The sequence below is a fragment of the Choloepus didactylus genome, chromosome 15 (assembly GCF_015220235.1).
Source record: "Choloepus didactylus isolate mChoDid1 chromosome 15, mChoDid1.pri, whole genome shotgun sequence".
NCBI lineage: Eukaryota > Metazoa > Chordata > Mammalia > Pilosa > Megalonychidae > Choloepus > Choloepus didactylus.
The window spans coordinates 65,038,438-65,063,974 of record NC_051321.1 but is presented as its reverse complement, the minus strand read 5'-3'; the positions used below and the strand labels follow the sequence as shown (position 1 = coordinate 65,063,974).

At 41.0% G+C, this 25,537-nt stretch overlaps 1 protein-coding gene across 1 annotated transcript; it reads left to right on the top strand.

Moving 5' to 3' along the window:
• Positions 1–14,312: 14,312 nt before the first annotated feature.
• Positions 14,313–14,798, top strand: ATOH7 (atonal bHLH transcription factor 7). Its single transcript, XM_037803854.1, has one exon. It carries the CDS (start codon positions 14,340–14,342, stop codon positions 14,796–14,798), a length of 459 nt encoding a protein of 152 aa, XP_037659782.1. The 5' UTR covers positions 14,313–14,339.
• Positions 14,799–25,537: the final 10,739 nt, after the last annotated feature.

The following is a 25,537-nucleotide window of genomic DNA, read 5'->3' as shown; positions in this document are numbered from 1 at the left end:
ATGTTTGAAAACTTGGCTGGAATAGACAAGGGGGCTGGAGCTGAATCATCTCGTGATGATGCCCCTCAGGAGAAATGGCTACTAAGGTCCCAGGTCACCTTCATTCCTGCCCTGCTAGAGGATTGGTTGTTTATGGTCCCTTTGATTTAGCGAGCTGCTCCTAGTATCTTTCTCATAAACCCCCCTTTGCTTAAGTTACCTAAAGGCTGGTTCTGGTTCTTTTGCTTCTGAAAGAACCTTAAATACTATTTCCTACTGGAAACTTAAGAAAAGGGGGAGAGGGGGGAGTTGGTATAGTAGATTTATAATGTTTGAAAGTAATTTAATATAAATCCTTGGATTCCCCAATCTTAAGAATATTATCATAACATAAAATTCCCCCCCCCCTCAAAAGGCATCTTCAACCACAAGAAGCATAAGACTGAGAGGCGATGCATGTGCCAGGTCTTAGTTTTACCTGTTCCTAAGCTTAGTGATTTACATCTATCGCTGGTGGACTGGGATTCAAATTCATGCTTACACAATGAGAACATGGTTTCTCGAGAACAGGTGACACGGGACTGTTTAATGCCAAAGACCACTGGCTCATCCAAGCTGCACAAATGTACAATTAAGACATCTTTCTTTGTTTATAAACTACAATATTACCTTCAGTTCTTAACTGAAGCATTAGCCTTAGCTATACCAATCATGCAGTAAAGTTGGCCACAAGTCTCTTACACTTATCATTGGAAACGGCTTCTTCCATAGGATCCATCCTTCTGGTCCACATTTGGGCATTGATTCAGAATGGGAAGGTTCTGGCCTCATCTTCTCCAAAGGCCTTCTGAGAATCTGAATGTGAAGTTCATTCCAATTATCTGTGACAACTCTAAAGCTGGGCAAAATCTCTGAGCAAGGAATCAGTCTCTTTCCCAGTTTCCTCAAATAGGGTTACTTTCCATATGAAGTTATCAAGGGCTGGGTAATTTTGTAGGAGACCTAAAGACACAAATCTCTGTTAGGGCCAGTTCAGTTTCTTCTCTTCCCTGGCCATGGACTGCAAACTTCCATCCCCCCCTTACCACCCCCCACCACTGCCCATGGTCATGGCTGGCCTACTCCCAGTTGGCTGCCCTTGGCACAGCCTGTCCTCACTTCTGCAGGAACTACTCATTGAGCCCATGGCATTGCTTTAGCTTATGACGGACATTGCATGACTCACAAAAACTTCCTCCCAGCTTCCTGGAGTTTTCATGTTTCCATGTCACAAATTTGCCGTTACAACTTTCTTATGACGTTTCCCCTCTTGAGGACTGTGGTGGAAGGTCCGTATGCTAGAAAAACATGTTCTTAAATTTAATCCATTCCTGTGGGTGTGAACTCATTGTAAGTAGCACCTTTTGATGAGGCTACTTCACTTAAGTTATGACCCACTTCACTCCGGATGGGTCTTAATCCTATTATTGGAGTCCTTTATAAGAGAATGAAACTCAGACAGAGAGCCATGGAAGCAAGAAGCCAAAACCAATGAAAACAGGAGAGAAAGGAGAGACCAGCAGTCGCTGCCGTGTGACAGAGGAGCCAAGGATTGCCTGCAGCTCATCTTCTGGGAATAAAACATTACCTTAATGATGCCTTGATTTGGACTTCTGTGTCTCAAAACCATGAGTGAATAAATTCCCATTGCTTAACCCAAACCATTTTATAGTATTTGCTTTGAGCAGCCTAGGAAACTAGAACAAAGACTCTCGCACCTTATATTGATCTCTCTAGGTTTCTGCACCCACCCCACCTTCCATCCCACCTCTTCGCTCCCCCTCCCCCACCTCAGTAGATAAAGCAGCTAGGTGTATCTCAGGCAGGTCTTGGGTGGTATCTGGAAAGCACTGGATTAATTTATGGGACCCCAGAGGCAGACTCTGTGAGACAGACTGAACTGGAAGAGGATCATCTCCTTGGCCTCAGGGCACTGATGGTGACCACAGACAACTGAAGGCACTGCTGCTCCTGTTCTGAATTGTGTCCCCATTTCCAAAGCATCACCAAATACGACCCTGGAATGAAAGTGTTCTATGGACATTTCTTTCTAAGTTCAGGAACCCATATGGAGTGTGATCAACTTGTTCCCTCTCCCCTAACCTCCTTTTTTACTTTTATTATGGAGAATTTTAAACAATATATAATGAACCACAATACGCCTATCACCCAACTTCAATTATTAACTCGTATCCAATCTTGTTTTATCTATACACTGCTCCCCATTTCCTCTTGCCAAGGATTATTTTGAGGCAAATCCCACACATATAATTTCATTTGTAACTATTTCCGTGTGTGTCTAAAATATAAAGATTTTTCTAAATGTAACCATGATATCTTTTTCATACCTAAAAAATAGTTAACAAAAATCCCTTATTAACAAATATGCAGCCAGTGTTCAAAGTTCCCTGATTGCCTTATAAATGAGTTGATTTGATTTATTTGAGTTTATTTGAATCAGGATCCAAACAAGATACACACACAGACACACACACACACACACAGACACACACACGGCATTTGATTGATATGGCTCAGAATCTCTTCTAATTCTATAGGCTCCCCTCCATTGTCTTTTTTGGGCAGATATTTGTTGAAGAAACCAATCACTTGTCCTATTACGTTTCTCAGTTCTGGGTTTTGCTGATTACTTCCCCATGGTTATCCTTTTTTTTTTTTTTTTAGTTTTATTTTGAAATAAATTCAGAGTTATAGGAACAGTTGCAAAAACAATACAAACCCCATATACAGAACTCCAGCATATGCTGGCTCCCCTCCCCCGATACCCCAATCCACCAACTTTAACATGCTGTCACATTGCTATTTCTCCTTCCCTTCCTCCCTCCCTATCTATCATCCATCATCTATTGCTCTTATCTTCTGAACATATGAGAGCAAGCTGCACACATCCTTGAACAAACACTATAATTCACATGTACAATTCCCATAAACAAGAACATTCTTTTATGCAATCCCATTAAGTGCAGCTAAGAAGTTCAAGAAATTCAACATTGATACAAAGCTTACATTCTATATTTCCTATTTTTTTTTTTCTTATGTCCCAACTGTGTCCCTTTTAGCCTCCTGTCCTCCATCTTCAGATCCCATCCAGGATCATCCTTGGCATTCAATTGTCATCAATTTAGACTTTTTTTTTTTTTTCAGTTGTAGAAACATATATACAGCCTAAATCTTCCCATTTCACCCATCCCTAGCATTCCATTAGTGGGATTAATCACATTTAGAATGTAATGCTATCACCTTCCCACCATCTATTACTAGAAATTTCCCTTCACCTCAAACAGCAACCCTACACTCATTTCTTAACTCCCCATTGCCCCTTCCCCCACTTCTCGTAACCCATGCTCTACTTTTCATTTCTATGGTCATATTCTCTGATAATTTCTTTGTGTTTACTGTGGGGCTTAAAATTAACCTCTTAAATCCATAACAATCTTGTTTTTCTTTGATACCACCTTCACTTCAATAGTACACATAAATTATGTTCCTATACTCCTCCATTCCCCCACCTTTATATAGTTCTTGTCAAAAATTACACATTTTACATTGAGTCCAAAACCACTGATTTGTCATTAGAGTTTGTGTATTTTTATCTTGTCGGAAGTAAATAGTGGAGTTACAAATCAAAAATTATTGACTTCTATTTGTATTCAATTGAATGTGCTTTGAATATATTTAATTTTTTTTTTCTTTTTAATTTATTGAGGCTTGTTTTATGTCCCAGCATATGGTCTATTCTGGAGCAAGATCCATGATCACTAGAGAAAAATGTGTGTCCTGGTGATTTGGGATGTAAGGTTCTATATATGTCTGTTAAAATTCTCTATATCTCTCTCTCCTTTCTTTGTTTCTCTGTCGATAGGCCTCCTTTTAGTATCTGAAGTAGGGCAGGTCTTTTATTAGCAAAATCTCTCAGCATTTGTTTGTCTGTGAAAAATTTAAGCTCTCCCTCAAATTTGAAGGAGAGTTTTGCTGGATAAAGTATTGTTGGTTGGAAATTTTTCTCTCTCAGAATTTTAAATATGTCATGCCACTGCCTTGTTGCCTCCATGGTGGCCGTTGAGTAGTCACAACTTAGTCTTATGTTGTTTCCTTTGTATGTGGTGAATTGCTTTTCTCTTGCTGCTTTCAGAACTTGCTCCTTTTCTTCAGTATTTGACAGTCTGATAAGAATATGTCTTGGAGTGGGTTTATTTGGATTTATTCTATTTGGAGTTCGCTGGGCATTTATGCTTTGTGTATTTCTATTGTGTAGAAGGTTTGGGAAGTTTTCCCCAACAATTTCTTTGAATACTCTTTCTAGACCTTTACCCTTCTCTTTCCCTTCTGGGACACCAAGGAGTCTAAAATTTGGACGTTTTATTTTATCTATCTTATCCCTGAGATCCATTTCCATTTTTTCAATTTTTTTCTCCATTCTTTCTTTTGTTCTTTCATTTTCTGTTCTGTGGTCCTCTAGGACACTGAGTCATTTTTCAGCTTCCTCTAGTCTTGTATTATGAGTATCCAGAGTCTTTTAAATTTGGCCAACAGTTTCTTTTATTTCCATAAGATCTTCTATTTTTTTATTTAATCTTGCAATTTCTTCTTTATGCTCTTCTAGGGTCTTCTTTATGTCCTTTATATCCTGTGCCATGTTCTTCTTCATGTCCTTTATATCCTGTGCCATGCTCTCATTCTTTGATTGTAGTCCTTTGATTAATTGCGCCAAGTACTGTGTCTCTTCTGAAATTTTGATTTGGGTGTTTGGAATTGGGTTCTCCATATCATCTGGTTTTATCATATGCTTTAAGATTTTCTGTTGTTTTTGGCCTCTTGGAATTTGCTTTGCTTGATAGGGTTCTTTCAAGTTATAAAAAATACCTATCTAATTTTTGAGATCTACAACTTGGTGGCGTACACTTTCTTTAACTAACCAGCAGATGGCATCTGTGAGTCACCTATTTGTCTTTGTGGTGTGTGGGGAAATGATTCTTGTGGGGTTCAATTGGTGAACTTAGTTTGGGTGTGTTGTTGGTGCTGTCCTCCCTGAATGTGGGGCATGTGTCTGGGTGGTTAGGGAGGCAGGGCAGCTTTAATAATCAAACCTCCCAGGTGTTCCCAGAAATTCAAGGCTGTTGCAAGAGTCTAAGCCTTCATTTCAGTTTTGCCCCAGATTTTCTCTGCTGCTGACTCACAAGTCCCTGGCATTGTTGTAGCGTCCCTGGGTTTCCTGAGCGGGCACCCCTTCTCAGCTGTGATCTTCCAGGACCTCTGCTGAGGGAATGTTGTGCTACGTCACAAGTGCGTGCCATCCCTCAAGGGAAGCCCTGGGCCACCGGGCCGTGCAGGGGCGCTCCCAGCCTGATGCAAAGATGGCTGAATGGGGTGTCTCAACCCCCCACCCTTTTCGCACAGCTCTGCCTTCCCAGCTCTGGGACAACTAGCTGTGTACGCACCCAAGGCCACTGTCCATGGCCGATATTGTGGCGTGTGCACGGTGCCGTGGGATATACTCCCCGTCACACTGGGTTTCCTGGCACGGCTCTGGGCTGTGGGTACAGCCCTGGGCAGGAGTGTCTCCAGTCCGCTGGGGAGCCGGCTGCATGCAGCATGGTTTCTTTCTCCTTTTGGCTCTCCCCTCTGCCCCCTGGCCCTGAGGGAATCAGCAGCAGTCTATACTTCACGCCAGGCACAGCCCACTCCTGCCGTGCTTCACTGCATGGTTCTCACCGTTGTAACTGCAGCCACTCCTGTGTGTTTTTTTTTTTTAAAAGAACTAGTCCGTCTCAAAATGCCAAGCCCCGGTTTCCCCACACTGCAGCGCGGCCATGGGACTTTCAGCCAGCTTACTCACTCGTTTCAGAATGCAGACTCCCAGGTTCACCAAGTGCACAGTCCCTATGGTTTTAGCAGACCCTGTCCAGCTGGTGCATCGCTGAAACTGGTGTTCTGGGTCACTTTCTGGTTTTTATCTAGTATTTTTCACAGAGGTGTTTTTTTTTTGCCCTATCTCACCTAGCCGCCATCTTAGGTTCTTCCCCCATGGTTATCTTTTATCATGTTTCTCTGTCCCCTGACTTTCCTGTAAATAGATGGTTAGATAGGGAGGCCCTATTAGCTTCAGGTTCAGTTTTTTTAGTAAGAATACTTGGTGTATTGTCTGATTCGCTCTCTCTCCTCAGTGGGATAACAGGATAACACTTAGAAACATTCAATTGGCAGGTTATTCACAGAGACCTGGGCACTGCCAGGCCTTGGGCAGTGACCTGTGGATTAGGCCAGAGACTGACTCTGACCCTCCCACCAATGCCCTTCCTCTCTCTGTTGGCATGTCCTCCCTGTCCTGGGCATCTTTATCCATAGTCGTATTCTGGGCTGGCTGCCAAGTAAGCTGTGAGCCTCTGACATCTTTCTCACCATCCACTTCTGCCCCCTAAAGTTCTCCAGGTCCAGCAAGCTTCTCCCAGCACATACACCTCACCCTGCCACCACCCATAAAAATTGCACACTCACAAGTAACTTTGTAAATATTTAGGACACAAAAGAAGGACTAGAATGTAGGGGAGAGGGGACAGTTTCCTTAATTTCAAAACTGCAAATTAAAAATCGTTTGAGTAGAAAGATAAACAGATACTAAAAATCAACCACTAAAATGTTTTAAGACAGCCTTCTCCTTAATGTAAGGATTCAGCTTGCATTTTCCAAAAATGTTTTCTGTGAGCACTGCTCTCTGGATATCCTCTGAGATGAAAAGCATGGCCACACAAGTTTGGAAAACTCTGCACATTCCCTCCTGGAAGGGACCATGATCACAGCAATGGCTCTGAAAAGTCCTGAAATAATCAAGCCTGTAGAGTTATGTTTAAGTCAGAATTTCCTTTTCTTTGTTGAGGAGAATGGTTGCAGAGCACACTTTAGGAAACACACTTTTGAGATCTGACAAAGTTGATCTTCTGGGTAAAATGAGGGATGGAAAAATGGGGGCAGTGGGGTTGGAGACTGCACTCTGGTTTTCCTTTGACCCACTTGCATCTAGGGACACTTGGAAGACTGAATTGGTGAGAGGTTCCCATGATGGGGGCCTGGTTGCCTGGTCCAATGAAATCTCAAGAGCAGGCAGTAGGGGTGAGGTGAATGTGCAAGAAATGGCAGGCAGGGTTGGAAGGGCTGACCCTGGTGGAATGGGCTTGCGAGACGGACAGTCGAAAGCTCAGTGTCAGAGGGATATTGCAACTTAGGCCCTTTCTATTTTGGTACCATTTTCCAAGGATCTGATATTGGGTCAGAGATGTAGAAGTGTGAAGTACGGCATTTAAACAAACAAATGGTAGGTCCTGGGGCTAGGGAGGTGTGTGGAGATAGAAACAAGCCCCTAGTCCTCTGCTGAGAGAAGCAGAGGGTACAGGTGTTGGGAGGAGAGACCTCATGGTATCTGAGGGAACCCACTAGCCAGGCTGAGGTTCTGGGAGCTGATGAGGAGAACATACCCTGGGGTGATGGGGAATCCAAAGAAGAAGGGTGAGATCAGTTTGTCCTCAGGAAACTCTGGCTCACCTCCAGACACATCAGACACTAAATCACTAGTGGGAGGTAGCGCTCCAAGGAAGTGGCAGATTTTGTGCCACAAGGTACCACAATCGGTGCCTACAATTTAGCAGGGCTGGGGTGGGCTAGGACTGACAACAGTGGCTGCTTACATGGCTCAGCACTTAAAGAGCCAGACAGGAGGCAGCACAGCGCAGAACACAGGCTTTGCAGAGAAGGAGAGCTGGGGTTCAAAGCTAGTCACTGCTCTGTAGCTCCATTAAACTGAGGCCCCTGTGTTTTTGGTCACCAAATGAGGATTGTAACAGTCCCTACACAGAGGGTGCTGCGAGGATAGGAACTAATACCTGGGAAGCATTTGGTGTTTCCTAAAGGCATTGATTTTTTTTATGGAAATGATATTGGTTTCCCTGTCTTAAGGTGAACCTGAGTGAGAACTTCAGTCAACCAAGTACCAAATACGCATTTATTGAACACACTGAATACTCCAGCAAGATCCACATATCTAAAATTTGCCTCTTTGCTTAAATAGCTTACAACCTAATTGGAGAACCAGAAAAGAAGTTCGTAAGAATATGCAAACTGTAACCAGGGCAGGGGACATTATGCATTTCATTCGGCACTTTATCTCTGGTGCCTGGAACATTTCCTGGCATGTTGTAAGTACAATAAATATTTGCTGAATAAATGAATGAATGAAAATATTTGAAATGATGAAACAAGTTGGCATATGATTGTCAAATAATAAAAAAGATTGTATACTCCAATGATTATCAATTTTGGAATCCAATTAGAGATGGCCTTAGCCTGGGAATCTGATTGTACAGATGTCTGGGCCAGCCAGCCATGGCAACCTTTTGTGCCTCCTCAGTGGATGTCAGGGGAGCTGAGGCACAGCCAGGGAAGTAAGAGTCGAAAACGATGGCAAAGAGGGACTAGAACAGGGTCTCAGAATCGAAAGACCTCAAGTGTCTGGATATTTAGACTTTTTCAAGCAAGCTGCTGAAATTGCACAAGGAAACAAAAAAGCAACACCAACTAAAATAAACAGAAAACTACTTCCCCTGGGGCAGGGAGCCAACGTCAGCGGCTGGCCTGGGCAGGGGAGGCCTCTGGGCTTTCATTCTGCGCTGACTCAGGTACCGCTGAAAACCTGGATAGTAATGAGAGCTACCCTTTGGGGAAGTAAGCCACCTGCTCACTGTGAAACAGCAGATAGCACAATTTTGGAGCAAAAACAAAGGCAGCAGGCCTGTTGCCATGGCTTTTGGAGGACATGTCCCCAGAAAGGGCCCATGAGGAGGAAGAAAAAGTTGTGCTGCTAAGGGAGCAGTGTCTTCTCCCCTTGTGTGGGCCTCCTCCATGTGTTTTTACTTCCCTCTCTTTCTCCCTTCCTTCCCTTCTTTCTTTCAACAAATATTTCTTGAGCATCTATTATGTGCTGGACACACAGCTAGGAACAGCCCCTGAATTTTTGGAGTTTCCAAACAAAGGAAAGAAAACATCAGATGGGTTAGGGAGTGAATGTCACAATGGAGCCAGCCAGGGGATATGTGGGGAAATTGTGTGTCAGGCTGAGGACAAACCAGTGAAGAAGCCCCAACGTGAGGGTGAGCTTGGGTGGAGGAGGAGGAACAGCAGCCTTGAGAGGAGGCAGTGGTAAGAGGTGAGGTCAGAGAGGCGGACGCACAGACATTGGGGAGCCAGGGAGGAGGGTCTCCACTGAGAGGCAGGGTTAGGTCCAGTGGCCTTACTGTGGCCTGGAGAAAATGTTCCTTGTATCAGTCAGGGTTCAACCAGGGAAGCAGAATACTACAAGTATTATGGAAGAAGGAACTTATAGGAATAAGTCTTTACACCGTGGGGGAGGAGCTAGGGACATAAAAGTACAAAAAGAGTTGTTGACGTATTCCCTGGCTGGATAGAATGGGTCAGAGCTTGCAGGGGAGTCTGGAAGCCAGGCACGTCCAGATACTGGGGTTAAACTGGAAGGGGAGGTTGTGGTAGAAGTTGGGGGAGGGTAGTGGGTTCTTTGTGGCTACCATTCTGTGAGTTCATGGTGAAGCATCTGGTAGTAAGCTTGGAGCCACTTTTGGTCAGCAGGACAGCAGCCAGGAGGAAGCACTGGACACAGAATGGGAAAGAGCAAGGACAAACTGGAATCCACCAGCACCTCTGCATCTGCTTCTCATGGCCTTTAACCTGCCATGAACTTCAGAGCATGATGCCTCCACTTCTACCTCCTACAGCTCACGCAACTTTACTTTTGCCTAACTCAAAACTGGAACCACCTGGGGAAGGGTATTCGGAGACCCACAGCTCCCAGCCTAACCAAGCCTACCATAGAACAGTCCAGCACATTCCTTACCACTGATTCCCTGTGTTCTGGTCTAAACTTATGAGGCAACATCATAATTATCACTTTATCTTATCAAATGCCTCAATACCAGCAAGGGAGGTCTCTGGATGGTGAATAAAGATGTTTCAGTTACTGGAAAAATAGAGCATCCCCTGAAAATTTGCATTTTAAAATATATCTGTACTTGTAAAACTGAACTCAAACTGTAACGAAATCACTAAATTTACTTATTTCCTGTAAGACCTACCCTGAGCAATCTTTTGGCCTCTGTCTTTGATATTTCAAGCTCAGATTGCTCCAATATCAAAGGGAAAATGAACTCCCTTGAATTTCCACCCCCTCTGCCTGTCCCTGCTCACCCTGTGGTAGAAGCACTAAGGAGTGGGGAGAAGGAAGCAGAAATGAGCAGGAGGGCAACTGGCTATACCCTAGATAATTACAACAGGTCATTGTGTTTATTTAAACAAGCATCTATATCTACACTTAAATTATATGCCAGGCATAGATTTCAGTGATTACTTTAATCCTCATACCAATTCTGTGAGATAGGTTATATTGTTAACCCTGTTTTACAGATAAAGAGGCACAGAGAGGTTAAGGAAGTTGCCCAAGGTCACACAGTTAGTAAGTGATAAAACTGGGAATCATGTCATTACTTCTGCTGTAGCTTTATTTGTAAAAGACTCAATAACTATTCATTAAATTCAAAAGCTGCAGAAACTGTTGATGGGCTCATTTTCACTATCATTTGTAAAAACAATTCAGAATATATAATAATAGCTATTATTTAAAGAGGAACTTTCTTCAGTGCCAGGCCAAGTCTTTTATAGGTATGGTCTCATTTAATGCTCACTACTACCCTGTCAAGTATTAAGATTCCCATTTTGCAAATGGAGAAATAGGAGAAGCAACTTCCCCAAGAAAACACAGTTACTTAATGGGAGATCCAGAAGGCAGTTAGCCAGGACACTAAGAAGGGGCTAAAAGCCACTAGAGAGAGGAGTAAAGGCAGATTATGAACCACACAAGTCAGTCTGGCACCTAAAAACTAACTAGATTGCCATGCCAGAATTCTCAAGTAGTGCGGGTAGTGAATGGGGCTTGCGAATCACCTCCGGCCCTGGGTGAGCCTGTGCTTAATGGTGAGTGATCACTTCTGGGTCCAACTTTCTGTTGGCCGCCTTAGTAGTCGCTGCCCTCTCTTGGTTTCTGCCCTCCACTGGGTTTTCTTTTCCTGGACCTTTGAGGGGCAGGGGCAGTTGCAAGACTGCTTCCCTCTTCCTATTTCTAAGCATGTTAATTCTTTTGCAGCACCCCATACCCCAGCCACCACAGTGCACATTATAAAGCTAGAAGAACTCTTAGCACCTTGCACTTCTGGTCTATAATGAAATATAAGAAGAGCTCAGTTTCATCATTCCTTTGTCCTTTGATGGTTTACCTCTTAGTCTTTTGGGAGTTGCTATTCCTGAGTCCCCGACTCCCACCCCTTCCATTCTTCATTTTCCATTTCTCTCTGCAAATTTCAGAATGAACAGTTTTCACCAGGATTTGCCTCTTTCTAATTGTTTGTGTCTTTTGAGACTTTTCCATTTTAAGAATTAAATATAATATTTTGATGTTCTGGTTTGCTAAAGCTGCCATTATGCAAAATACTAGTAATGGATTGGCTTTTATAAAGGGGATTTATTAGGTTACAGATTTACAGTTTTAAGGCCATAAAAGTGTCCAAACTAAGGCATCAAAAAGAGGATACCTTTGCTGAAGAAAGGCTGAGGCCATCTGGAACACATGGTGTGCGGGCATTCCATATCTGATGCATGATTGTTCTGTAAACCCACAACTTCTCTTATAAAAAAGTAACAAAAAAAAAAAAAAAAGAGGGAGGGGGCAGGGGGCTCCTATGTTCAAGAAGGTCTAGGAAATGCTGGATTCAATAGGTTGCTTTACTCCAAGATTTCCAAGGACCTTGAATATACCAGTTTGGCTTCATGACTTTTCAAGAAGGAGATAGCAGATGTGTTTCCTAAACTTATTTGGCGATGGAACCCCTTTAACCAAAAGCAGCTTTGTAGGACTGATGTCCTTCAGAATTCAAAATGATTTACTGTATGACCTCTAACATCCTTTACTGCAGCAATACTCTCTGTCCTTGGATCAATTTTCACATCTTAGATATCTACTAATTTACATTCTACTACAGCTGTTGTGTGCATACTGCTATGCTTCCTTTCTCTCTCAAAGTTATGCTTTTGACGCCCTTGGTGCCTGGGCTATAATCTCACCAATCCTGCACGAGCATACAACTCATTAGTACTTTAGACAATAGTGTCCAGGAAAGGGCACAGTCTATTTTGCAGAGAAACATTCCAAAGAGTAGAACAGAAGGGGCTTCTCAGGGAAAGGGATGAGATAAATGAACAAGCGAAACATTAAATAGGGCAGCTTTCCATGAAAACTAAAAAAAAAAAAAGTATTTGACATTTTGATGACTGAATAACATAGACTTTCCTGTCACAGGACTGCTGTTTTCAACCAAGACTGTTAGGACTCAGAATAACAGAGCCAAATGGGTCCATGCAAAAGTCTGTGTTCAACATCTGTCGTGCTGGAGTTCATTAATGTTCAATTGCATCCTATTGTCTTCATGTTATTCAACTTCATTTCATTGTCATTGCTTCAGCTGGGGATTAATCAACTATTTATGGGAAGACAGGACTTGGAGTCAGGGCAGTCACAATGGGGTCACAGTCTGAGGTAATGGTGGGGTATGCAAAACGTGGTCAAAACATTCTCAGTTTGTGAGAGCTTGTTTAATTAAACAAATTTAATTAAACAAAAATAACAGAATAATGCTGACATAATCCATATTTCAAAATGAGAAAGAACATACTTGATCCTCTTGAAGAATCCAGAAAACATATGAACATATTTGAAGCTTCATTGCTTTGCCCCTTCAGTCCTCCTGAAGTGTTAGAAACAAGCTGAGATGAAAGAATCAAATTAATGTTCTTTCTGTATAAATTGGATCATCATTATCAATAGAGAAAATCATGCTTTCTTATTGTTCCTGAGGACAGTTGACACAACAGAAACATCCAAGTAGTATGAAATTATAGCTTATGGCTTTGTTATATGGGAAAAGACTATTGAGAATTTTTTTGAAAACCTCACAAATTACTTAGATGTTTGCATTTTGCACATGCATATGCATTATTAGTTTTTATTAGATTTAAATATAAAATAGGATGATTAAGTGATTATCATTTGAATGAATGTCCTGTAAATATATTTAAGATGCTGTGTTTCGGGAAATGGAGGATAAATAGTTAACCTTTGCCTAAGTAACTTATCCAATCCAACTTGATATATACATGAATATCTTTTGATATATTACAATAAATATTTTGCAGAGAACAGCCAACATATTTGCACAGTAAAATTCCAGGTCTGCAATAATATTAGGACCTGCTAATTTGTCCCAAAGTACTTAATAGCTAAAATCATAATGTCAGTATATTAGATCATCACCATGCAGAATAGTCAACACATCTTGAAAAAGCCACATCTTTCTGATATATCCATAATTCCAAAAGCAACAACTTGACATCAACGACTTCTAAAAATCTAAAAACCATGGTTAAGTTTTTGATATGTAAGCAGCCGGCTGATATAGGAAAAGATTAACCTCTCTTTCCCCCTCCCGCGCCCTCTCTCCACCTTATTATTCTTTTGGGGACAGCCAGGCCTCTCCAGATGGTGTATTATTTAGTGTTGGACAGACATAGCTTTGGAGAAACTTCAACAGACGAAAGCTGTAATGTCAGGATTTTGCCGTGTGTCGCTCCCCATCCCCACCCTCGCCGTTCCCAGGGTGGGAAGGTGCTGAGATGGAAGCCGAGGGGCGCCCGTCCACCTGCCACCACCTGTTGCCCCCTCAACCCTCAGCTATAAATTCTCCTCCCCCAAAGATTCGTCCTGCACTCTCCGACAGCTACTGCGGAAAACGCGCTCCTTCCCCATCTGAGTTGCGGGGAAGATTTCATTTTCCTTAATAGGGGGCTCAGAGGTTCGCTGGAGGACTTGAAAGGGCTTTCCCGAACCAGCCAGATCAAACTTGGCTGAAAGAAGCCTCCCTTCTCTTTTTCAACTTGATGTTGGGAAAATGACTTTCTCTTCAGCATCTCAATTTCCCCTTAATTTGGGCAACCGCAGAGACATCAACCCGGTTATCCAGTAACACAGAAGGTCGAGTTCTGCACTCCCCACTGTAAACTATTTGATTCCACGTGAGTTGCTTTGTTTGTAACTTATTTGCTAAGGAAGAGCCACGTTGGCGAGCGGTTCGGCAGACCCGCCCACACACAGGTGCTGCTGCTCGGGTGAGCTCCCGCGTTGCCCCTGCAAGCGCGGGATGAAGTCCTGCAAACCCAGCGGCCCGGCGGCTGCAGCGCGCCCCGCGCCCCCGTGCGTGGGCAGCGCCGAGTGCGCGGGCACATGCTCCGGGGCCGGTAGGCTGGAGAGCGCGGCGCGCAGGCGCCTGGCGGCCAACGCGCGCGAGCGGCGCCGAATGCAGGGGCTCAACACGGCTTTTGACCGCCTGCGCAGGGTGGTGCCCCAATGGGGCCAGGATAAAAAGCTCTCCAAGTACGAGACGCTGCAGATGGCGCTGAGCTACATTATGGCCCTGACCCGGATCCTGGCCGAGGCCGAGCGATTGAGCTTGGAGCGGGACTGGCTCAATCTCCACTGTGAGCACTTCGGCCGCGACCACTACCTCGCGTTCGCGGGCGCGAAGCTGCCAGGCGAGAGCGAGTCCTACGGCCAGAAGCTCTTCGGCTTCCAGCCCGAGCCCTTCCAGATGGCCAATTAGGGCGCCTGGAGGTGCCGAGCGACTGGGCTCCCGAGCCGCGCCCTCCCCCACGAAGTTGCAGGGGCTTTGGGTGGTCTAGGATACTTCTTAGAATGCAGTTAGCAAACTTCCAGGTTCCTTTAGCTCGCACCATTTGTCCTATGGACGCAATAATTGTACTGCCTTTCTTTTCCCCTCTTTATGTGAGTTTTGTAGATTTCATTAATGGCCCTTGTGAATGGTTTTGATGGCTGTGAAAATGATGTCTCCTCTCCTTTTACTGGACTGCTGTGAGGGAAAACGATCTTAAAGAAGATGTACAAACAGGCCATACTGGCACTTTAGTTCTCAGAGAAATAATAACTGTCTTAAACTTTCTAAGTTTGTCCTGTTCGGGTGAAGTTACAGTTTCCATTTCTTTTGTTAGCTCAAAACAGAGCTACCTTCCTGTTGGAGAAGTGATTTATGCTTAGTGCATTGTGTGTGCATGAAGTACAGTCAGACACTTTTTTTTTCAGAGTACATGAGCATGAGTGCTCTGCATTTTTGAAACTGTGTACACTTGATTAAAATATAGATTTTGTAAAATATAAATTAAAATGTGGGTTTGTTTTTCAGGCCAGGTAGCTTGCTAGTTTTCAAAGGTCTATTTGGGGATGATGATATTGAGAGCTTCTCTAAGTAAACTCCTGGAATGTTTAAAGCTAATCTTACTGATGGGCAAATGTGCTTTTTGTACTGCTTCATCAAAAAAAAAAACCAAAAAAACAAAAGAAAACCTGATAAAAGTAGGAGTAATTAACTTGAAATTTCGTTTTCCCAGTCAACTTGAAAATATAAACATTTTTCATAGGTTATTTTTAAGATTAACTTTAATTGAAGTAATATTTAGCTTTTAAGTAACTGGACATATAGTTCAATATTTTATTTTCTCCATTAAACCGGTTCCGAATTCCTTATGAGAACCCACCATATACGTAAACAATCCTAAGACTAACACTGAGAGAAATAAAAAATGTTGTTTTGGAAGTGATTTCTTTTTAATCAGTGTGAGTTGATCGATAAAGGCTTCCCTACCATCAAAGCTAATCAAAGTGGGGGCAAAATGCTACACATGCTATTGATTTGAATTGCTTTCATAAATTTGCGTAACCATTGGATGAGCAAACCAAGCTCTTGCAATAAAGAATGACTTGCTGGTTAAGAACACTGCAGGCATTTAGGGGAATGTCTTGCTCATAATTAAGAAATACAGGACCATTAGTTATCTGTGCATTTGGAATTTGTCACAAGTCGATAAACAACAGCAACAATGACATTCCCCAAACCTTATTATTGTTTCCAAAAGCCTAGCTTAGACACAGCCTCCTATTTGCAATTTACAGAGGATCTACATTAAAAAAACTTTTTCTTATCCCTAAAAATCAAAATCCATTTGGTTTGTAATGAGGGAAAATGTCTTCCCCAGCCCACAAACTTAAACTTACAACAACAAAGTGTGTCTCCAAAAACCTATTGGGAAACTGATGCTGAATTTCCCTTTTCTTCTGATATCTGTTAATAAGCAGCTGAGGGGGACGTAGGACTTTGCTTCCCCACTGCGTATTAGAAAGTAAAATGCTTAACCTCTTGACTACTGCAACTCAGAAGATGCTTTAGTTGGCAGACTACACCCCCCAGCTGGGATGAGGCCAAGACCCCTTCTTGGTCCCACTCCACTCTGAAGCATTCCCTTGGGATAATGGCAAGATTCAGGGCATCTGTGATTGATGCCACTTTTAATTGTACACTTGAAAGTGTCTAAAAAGGGAAATTTCAAGTTGTATATATGGTACCACAATAAAAAGTTAAAAAAAAAAAAAAAGATTCAGGGCATCTGCCTTCCTTATTATTTGGGCTCAATAGTCTACTTAACTCTCCCTGAAGCTTCATTAATAACCCCAGTAAGTTTGCAGTGCTGAGAATGAATGAAATCATGAAAGAACAATTCACTAATCAGAAAAGTGCTCAAAAATGTATTGTTAGTAATTTTTTAGGTATGATATCATATTGCCCTGTCTGGACTGTAAATACCTTGTGAAAGGGAACCATGCTTTTCATTTTGTGTCTATGGCTTCTAGCACAGGGTCTGGCACAGAATAAAAACTGAAAACATCATTGTTGTTTGGTTATTAAATCAATGCTTTCTTGATAAAATCAGACAATTTCATTATTTAAAATGATGAAATTCTAATCCCTGCCTCTTCTTCCCCATCACTTTCCCCTCAAAAGAGTGGTAATCTGTCTGTTAAATATTATAACTGTAGCTGCCTGCATCTGTGTTTTGGAAATTTCTGTAAAAAACTTGTCTCTTAACAAATTCCTAAGCTTTCTATCCCACCCAAAATACTAGATTTTTTTTTTTCCCAGAAGACATTTAAGGGAAAAAAGTAAACAGGTCTCAGTGATCAAATCCAATCTTTAAGACAACTCCTCAAAGTGTATGCTGGAAAATCCATCACAGTGTATGAAATAGGAGCTTAGGTAAAGCTCAGTTCACTTAAATTTTGTCATTTGATAGTAACACTGAAGTGCTATTTTTGGATGCATTTGAGGACTGAATTTGGTTAGAGGCTGCTCCCTGCCTAAGTATCACTGACGATAACTTCTCTCTTGCTACCTAAGGGAGAAGGAAATTTCAATGCACATATAAAACCATACAAATATGACATTTCTACCCACATATACACCCATGCCCCTCTCTGGTCATGAATATACTATTAGGTACATGCTTTATCAAGCATTTTATTGAATTGACACAGGACTTTTGGATTGCTGTTTCAAACTGGTAGTGTATCCAAAAAATATCCAAGCTGGAAGAAAAATTCTGGAAAGCAAGAACTTACGCATCTCACGTAGTAAGTCTGAGACCAAAAAACAAAACAAAAACCCTAACAATTGAGAATAAATAACATTTTATTTAATGAATAAAGAAACAGTCCATCACATCCTCTAAATTGCCTTTAAAAACATCGAAGTTGAATTAAATACTGATTCTTAATTCTTACTTTTCATCTTCTAATTGCAAAGTTTCCAAACAAAACACAACCCCCCCAACAAAGCTTTAAGAAAGCACAACTAGGTAACAGCAAAAGCTGCCATGGTGGTGACGTGGTCTATCAGAATACAGTGCCATCTACCTTTGGAGGAAGGACAAACATTTTAGCTTAGGTGATCACTGGTTTTAAGTTCATCTAACATGCACAATGCAGAAGAACAGGAATAAATGCCAAGATTCATTAACTGCTTTCTAGTAATAGAGGCAAAATATACAGTTTATTTAGTTCACGCATTTCAAAATGGCTACTGTAATGGCTTTTCATTAAGGTTTTAACCAAAAAAAAAAAAAAAAAAAAACTTTAGAAAATAAGCTGACTCAAGCTTCCTAAGATGGAAGCATACCATGTTTGTGAGTCTTCGAGGGCCTCGTGTGCTTTCAAGTGGAAAGAACTTATGCAGGGAGAGAAAGGAAAGGTGTAAGCTGTGCCACTTGATTCTGATTGAATTAAGTTAGCTATGGGTGCTCCAGGACTCCTTACGTGATGTGTGTGTGTATGCATGTGCATGTGTATGTGCGTGCAATGTGCACATACACACACAGGCATCATTTGTCAGTCCTCATGGATAGAATGAACTGCAGGGCAAAATCCTGATTTGATTGTAGCTGAGAAAGCAAAAATAGGGACCAAAGGATATGCTTATTTTTAAGGTCCCTATCTATCTGTTACCTTAAAGAAGATGAGGCCTTTCAACATAAGGCCACTGACATGCTGACTTGGGAGGCTTTCTCACTAGGATTTGGAATAGTACAAGGGAGTTGTCCTGAACTTCCCAAGACAGAAAGGAATACAGGAATTCCTTTGCTAGTTCTCTGTATGCTATTGTCTTTGAGTCATCAATTCTTCATTCGTAGAAGCAGGAGGCAAATTTCCCCTAGGCCATTATAAATAAGTTTCCCTAGAATCTGTCTGTAAGAAACAGATAGGATATTTCTCAAATTCATTTGATTTTTCTCCAGATGTTTTACTGCATATAATCTTAGAAGAAGAAATTTCACCATGTGTACTATGCTTCTATGGAAAAACAATGTAGTGGGGCAGGAAAGAAATGCAAACTTTAAAACAAATCAACTATTTTGGAGAAAAACATTTTGAACACGTCCCTTGGAATTAAAAAAGAAACCTGCTACCATGTTTTTTAGGGTCTCTAGAATAAAATCCTTATAAGCATTTATTTATCCTACCCTCTGTCCTGGGAAAGGTTCAAGTATTTTATTTTCAGGTAAAGAAACCAAGAGCCCAGAGTTATAGAAAGATGAAAGAGTGTGTCTGAATTTCATCTGAGTCACTTAGAATTTGCCTAAAAACTCTTATAAATAAGGAGCTCTTCTACTACTTTTAAAAATTTTACAGATTTTCATCTTGACAGAGACGAATGAAGGGGAAGCATAGCTCAAGAAACTAATGCTAAAGGTTGCAGAAACTAAATGAAATTAACCAGAAAAGGAGCTAAGGTATCTCTGAAATCCAAATACTGAAAAATCAAGTTGTATTCAAATTACCTCCTCTGAATTATTTCAGGGTTTTAATCTCCTTAAAATATACAGTAAAACCTTTATACTGTGCACACATACACATTTGTTAACCTTTTGATAGTGAACACTGAAGTCAATATTAGTATATAGTTCACTGCACTCTTACAGCAGGAATTATGGGAGAATTATGGACATAATGGAGAATCTGCCTCTATTTTGCAAATACCTCACTGAATCTGTGTAGGAGTGGTGGAACATTAAGCAATTCACTCTAACCATACTATATGAAAATGACTCATGTTTCCTGTGAATATTAAAATACCTATGGTAACAAAACAATACTAGTATATTCATTTATTTTCAGTTTAAACTGGCCACACCCTATTTTTAAGTCCCATTTTTATGTGTCCTTTTTTGTTTTTGCTCTGTTAGGAGGCAGAATGAATTTTTTTCTTCAAGAGTTGAAGAACATTTTGTGAGAAGTCTACTGGGTTTGATGGATATTTTAGGAAGACCAAAACCCAGTTATCTTGCTGTTACTCTAAAAATATTTTAACCAGGTTATAATCTATGTAGCAATTTATATGATTTGAATAGGAATAATTTTTAAAAATATTAAATATATTTGTGCATTAAAAATATTTGTTCAATCATCTTCAAAAAGTAATCTTTATACCTGGAAACTAGAACTATTTTCTGCATTAAAAAAAATGTACATTTATTTTGACCTTAAAATATTTGTTGCCAAATAATGTTGAAATGTTATTTTTCTTTAGTATGGAGATATTTTCTATTCACTTACATGGTAAAATCTCTAGCAAATTAGTGTTTTATATGCTGCTATTGTACAGCCCTTTTCTTTATGCTTACTCTCAGCATTTATAGCACAATTCTCAGAGGGTTGAAAAGTATTCTTTCTCTATTTCTTGCAGTTTCAAGGCTATTGCTCTTCAGAATTTGAAGTGGCCATTATTTACATATTAACAAAAGGCAACTGTTTATGGTTCTATAATAGTGAATATGCTAACTAATATAATTAGAAACAAGAGGCAAACATATTTTTAACAAATATGCAATTTTTTGCACCGCACAGATTTTTAAAAAATATGATATTAGCAACTTTTAAAGCATACTGATGACCCCTGCATTCTCAAAACTTAGAAGATGCTTGGCATTCTTCAAGCAGTACTTCAATGATTAACTTTCTGAAATGTTGATCCACTTAAAACAAGAAAAGGCAATTAGTGGTGGGAAAGGACTAGAACAAGCTCTACTGCAATCTAAGAAACTGTTAATCTTACAAGTAAGGCACGCTGATTTTCAGCTCAACCAGCAGCGGAAATACTGAGTCCAGGTTACCCAAGTACCCTGGAAGGGAAGGTGAATAAAGGCCATTAGGTGTTAATTTGCCTACATTTGCAGCTTCTCTGGCAGCTTTGAGTTTACAACCAATTTATAAACTGCCATAGAGGGACCCAGGCTGGGATTCCAGCTTGCAAGATACTTTGGGGAGTTGTGTGAGGCGGAAGAGGAAAGGAAGAGGCTGTGACAAAGAAGAATTTTGGGTGCCCGACACAGTCGGTTTCCAAGACGTCCCTTCACAGCCCGGATCGTTTTTTAGGCTGCCAGCAATTCATTCGATCGGAAGTTAATGGGAGTGAGAAAGCAACTGCTTTTAAAAGTGCTGCACCTCTGTGAAGTTAAAAGACTCAAAGGCATTCGGAATTTGTTCAATTGGACTGCTTTCTTCCAAACACCAAGCCTAGATGCATGGAACTGGAGTAAGGTCATTTTGGAGCCTGGAGCACGCTGGCAGGCCGTGGGGTAGGGGTGAGATGGGACGGGTTACAGCAGTAGGGATTAGAAAACACGGGGCACGGGGCGCCTGGGGAGAAAAAATATAGAATTGGGGTAGATGCGAAAGGACCTAGGACCCTCTTTAGCTTTGACATATCACATAAACAAGGAGGAAGCAGTCTTCCCCCTCCTCCCATTGCCTGCTTTGCCTGGATCTCTGTTCTTGGGACCAAAACCCGATATAGTAGATACTATAATTCAGCGATGAATTGGGCTTTTCCAGGTTCACTTGGGAACCTAGCATTGGGTGATGCCAGTGTAAGAAATTATCTTCTGAGGTTTAAAGAACCAATTTACAAATAAACTTTTGGAGGGCAACCCATTTTTCATTTGAGGATTATCCAAAATAACTTGTCCCTACAAAGATCAGCTTTTGACTCCTATGGGGATAATTTTCCATGGTATAGTGTCCTTCAGATCCTTAGCTCTACCCACTGCTTGACTCTTTTTTTTTTTGTTGTTGTTGTTAGAGAAATTGTGGGTTTACAGAACACTCATGCAGAAAATACAGGATTCCCACATACCACCCTATTATTAACACCTTGCATTGCTGTACCTCTGTTACAATTGATGAAAGCACATTTTAAAAATTACACTATTAACTGTGGCCCATGGTTTAACTTAGGGTTCTCTGTGTTGTGCCGTTACATGGATTTTTTTAAAAAAATTTTATTCTAGTACTACATATACAACCTAGTTACTGCTTGACTCTTGACCATTTAATTTCATATTAGATGCCTACAAAAGTTAAGTGATGAGTAAAAAGAGAAAGATGCTTTTTAACCAATTCCACTATTTGGCAAATTTCTGATTAAAACCTTATTTTGGTGAGGGGGCCCTATGTTTCCAAAAGGTAGTTTGGCTTTACTGTGTATTTCTTTTCTCCATATTCTTTCTGCTCCCCATGTCCAGCCTAACCAAGTTATGAAAAGTCCCTCAGCTTTTTAAGGCAAGGGCGGTTATGAGATCTGAATGGCTTTTTGAAACACAGGGCTTGGCAAATTGCATCAACTTTCCCTGGTCCATTTTTGCAAATTTCTGAGCTTCCTCTGGAGGCTTCATGAAGGCTGCATGTCTAGTGGGTATATTGGAAAATAGTAGGCTCTGATTAGGCCAACATGCATGTTTATTTCTGTTTTCCAGGCATATGCTGCACTGACAACAAGGTGGAGATTACATTCTTCACTGATGCCAACTCACAGCCTTATGCCATTCCAGGCCTTTCTGGGTGAGTTTGGTGATTAAATCATGTTGATAAAATGATTCCTCTCAACTTCAGCTGCTCAGTGGTATCACATGGAAAGCTTTAAAAAATACCGATGACTGTGTCACAACCCCAGAGTTTATGATGTAATTGATTTGGGGTTATAGCCAGGCCCCAGGATTTTTGAACGCTCCCACAGGAGATTCTAATACCAGCTAAGGATAACAACCACTTTTCTAGACCCAATTCACTTTTTATGGAAACATACTGACTTACATGGAATTTTAAAGCTCAATTTAGATCAATACATATTTATTGAGTGCCTACTATGTGTAAGGCACTATGCCAAACTTCTGACACAGTCCATACCAACAAGTAGCTAAAATTCTAGTGCAGGCAAGGTTGGGCTAGTGTAAGGGAGGGGGCAGGCAGGTAAGTAGAAGCTGAGTTTTATACAGAATACTACACAAAGTAATCTTCTCTTCTTCCAGACTCAAGAGATTTGCTAAAAGGTTTCAAAGATGGTAGAATTATATTTGGTTGGGGGATCAGAAAATATTTCATGAAGACTGGCATTTGGAGATGGACTTTAAGATCTCCATAGGTAGAAATCACAGAGAGAGCTTTCTAGGTAGAGAAGAAAAAGTGGCATGTGGCTTGTAAGTGTTAAGTTTGCTGCCTCATTGGGTGCATTTTCCGAGTAGTGGATAAAGAGCTTTGAGATCATATTGGGGCAACTCTTGAAGACTATGGGGTAGAGCAGCTAATACCTGAGTTTGCTCCAGGCAGCCACTGGGGGTTGAAAATTGTGGAATACCATGACTGGAGCGGTACTTCAGGAAGAAAGATCTGGCATTGAGCTCTGGACTGGATTTGAATGGGGAGAAACAGCTGGGCTGGAGGCAGTCTCTTATTATTGTTGAAATCTGCTGTGTTGCGGGAAATTAAGAAAGTGATGAAGGTCTGACCTGGGAGACACAGGTTTGGAAAGGAAGGGCAGAATGTAACAGGAATAGTAAAGTTAGAATTAACAAGACTTAGAGATTGATCAAATGGAGGAAACTAAAAATGTTTTTTTATTTGGATTACTAGGAACGTGATGGTATCATTAATAGAAATCATTAAACTAAGCTGAGGAATGGTTTATAAAGGGGAAGGTGAATCTGATTTTGGACATGTTAAGTCCAAACACACCCAGCAGAGCTAAGATTTCTTATACAAGTATGCCCCATTGTAACTGAATTCCAGTGGAACTCTTAAAGCATTGATTGCTGTAACACCATGGTTCTCAATTACTCTGTCCCCCAGGGAACAGTCGGCGATGTTATCTGGAGATATTTTTTGTTGCCACAAGGGGGTGACGGTGCTACAGGCATCTACTGAGTAGAGCCCAGGGGTGCTGTTAAAATTCCTACAACACACAGGGCAGTTCAACAACAAACAGTGATCTGGCCTAAAATGCCAGTGGTGTAGAAGTTGAGAAACCCAGCTTTAACATAACCCAAAAGCTCAAATTTCAGGACTTTTTAGGTTTGTTACACTTTACATTAGACAGTGACACCTAATGGTCAAACATAACATTTATCCTAGTTTTCCATTGAACACTAAAAGACAATGGATAAAAATTATTCAGAAAACTAAGACATAGAGAGGAACATCCTTTCATAGGAGAACTGTCTAGGGTTTAAGGAAGTAGATGTGGTGGAGAAGTTGGGTGTACAACTGTGGAGAACCCTGGCATTAGAAAGTGCTCTTTAGTTATAAGAGATTACATAATAGAAATTAATAAAGAAACAAACATTTTGCAGGATGCATTCTGAATGGAATGCATTCTATTCCAATAAAGTTCCCTATATTTTACTATTGTTCCTGGATAAATTACAAAAAAGGAAACAAAATCTAGTAATTTTGCTGAATAATTGACTGAAACCTTTATTTCTTGAGGATGGAAAGTATGGCCTTTTGTTTCATTAAGAAATAAAGGTTGAAAATATAAAATATAATTAAGATGATTTTAGAGTCATGAAAAATATGGGATGAGCAACACTAGAAACTTCTATTTGCTAAAGAATAGGTTTTTACCCCCAAGAAACATCATTCCATGTGCCTTAGAATGTAAGCTACTAGATTGTAAGCTTTTGAGGGCAGGACTGTGTCTTATTCCTATCTTTGTATCTGCTGCAATATCTAGCATAGCATCTTACAAAGAGTAGACACACAAATGATTTTGGAGTGAATTATTTTTTTCATACTGCAAAGCCTTACCTTGAAGTGAAGAAAGTTTCGAGTCTTTCCGAGCAATTACTATTTGTTCACTACAGTAAGGATACATGGCTCAGAGGACCCCAGAGACCCGGGCACCAGGGAGTTGGTAACTGACACCTCCAATTCCTTTCATGGTGAATCTGGAGCAGACTGTACTAATGACTATTTCCAGGGCAGGTTTTTGGATTGGCTTGTGAACTGTAGATTCCTCTGTCTAACAGAAGACTCATTCATTCAACAAACATTGTCGAATGCCTGCTTTGTGCTAAGCGTTCTTCTAAGCACTGGGAATACTGTAGTGAACTTAAATCTTACAATTCCTTAAGTTTGAGAAGCAGGTTTTGAATTGGTGGATTAGAATAAAGATGCATATTCTTCTTTCCTCCCACCTTCCCAGTTAGCATTTCTACTAAGAAAATTCAATTTGATCCATGATCTCGAAGCAGTGTGTAGCTACTAAAGGACCTCTCTTCTTCCACAACCACTGCTTTGCAGGTGCAATAAAAACAACAGTCTCCTGTTACTTCCTTTCCTTGTTCTCATCTCTTCTTTCCTCACTGTCTTACATACTTTGAGACTCTGGAGAAAGGGGCATAGGGCTGGGGCATCAGTATTTTATGGACATATGATGACACTTGCATGATTTGGAAGTGGCAACTGAAGTTTGTTGTCTTAAAAGTGACTCTGTAGAAGAATCTTTATGATTGGTTTACTAACAACCCTTTAGTTCTAGCATCTAGGGATATTCAAAGTCAGAAAGAGGGACAAATCAGTCACCAGTGTAATCCAAAAGGAAATGATGCGGACAGGCTGGCGGGGCCCTGTTTGGCCACAGAATAAATGTACTGTGCAACTGTGAGT

What these genes read in the sequence shown, in the direction of transcription:
- ATOH7 (XM_037803854.1), top strand. Translation starts at nt 14,340, where the DNA reads ATGAAGTCCTGCAAACCCAGCGGCCCGGCGGCTGCAGCGCGCCCCGCG.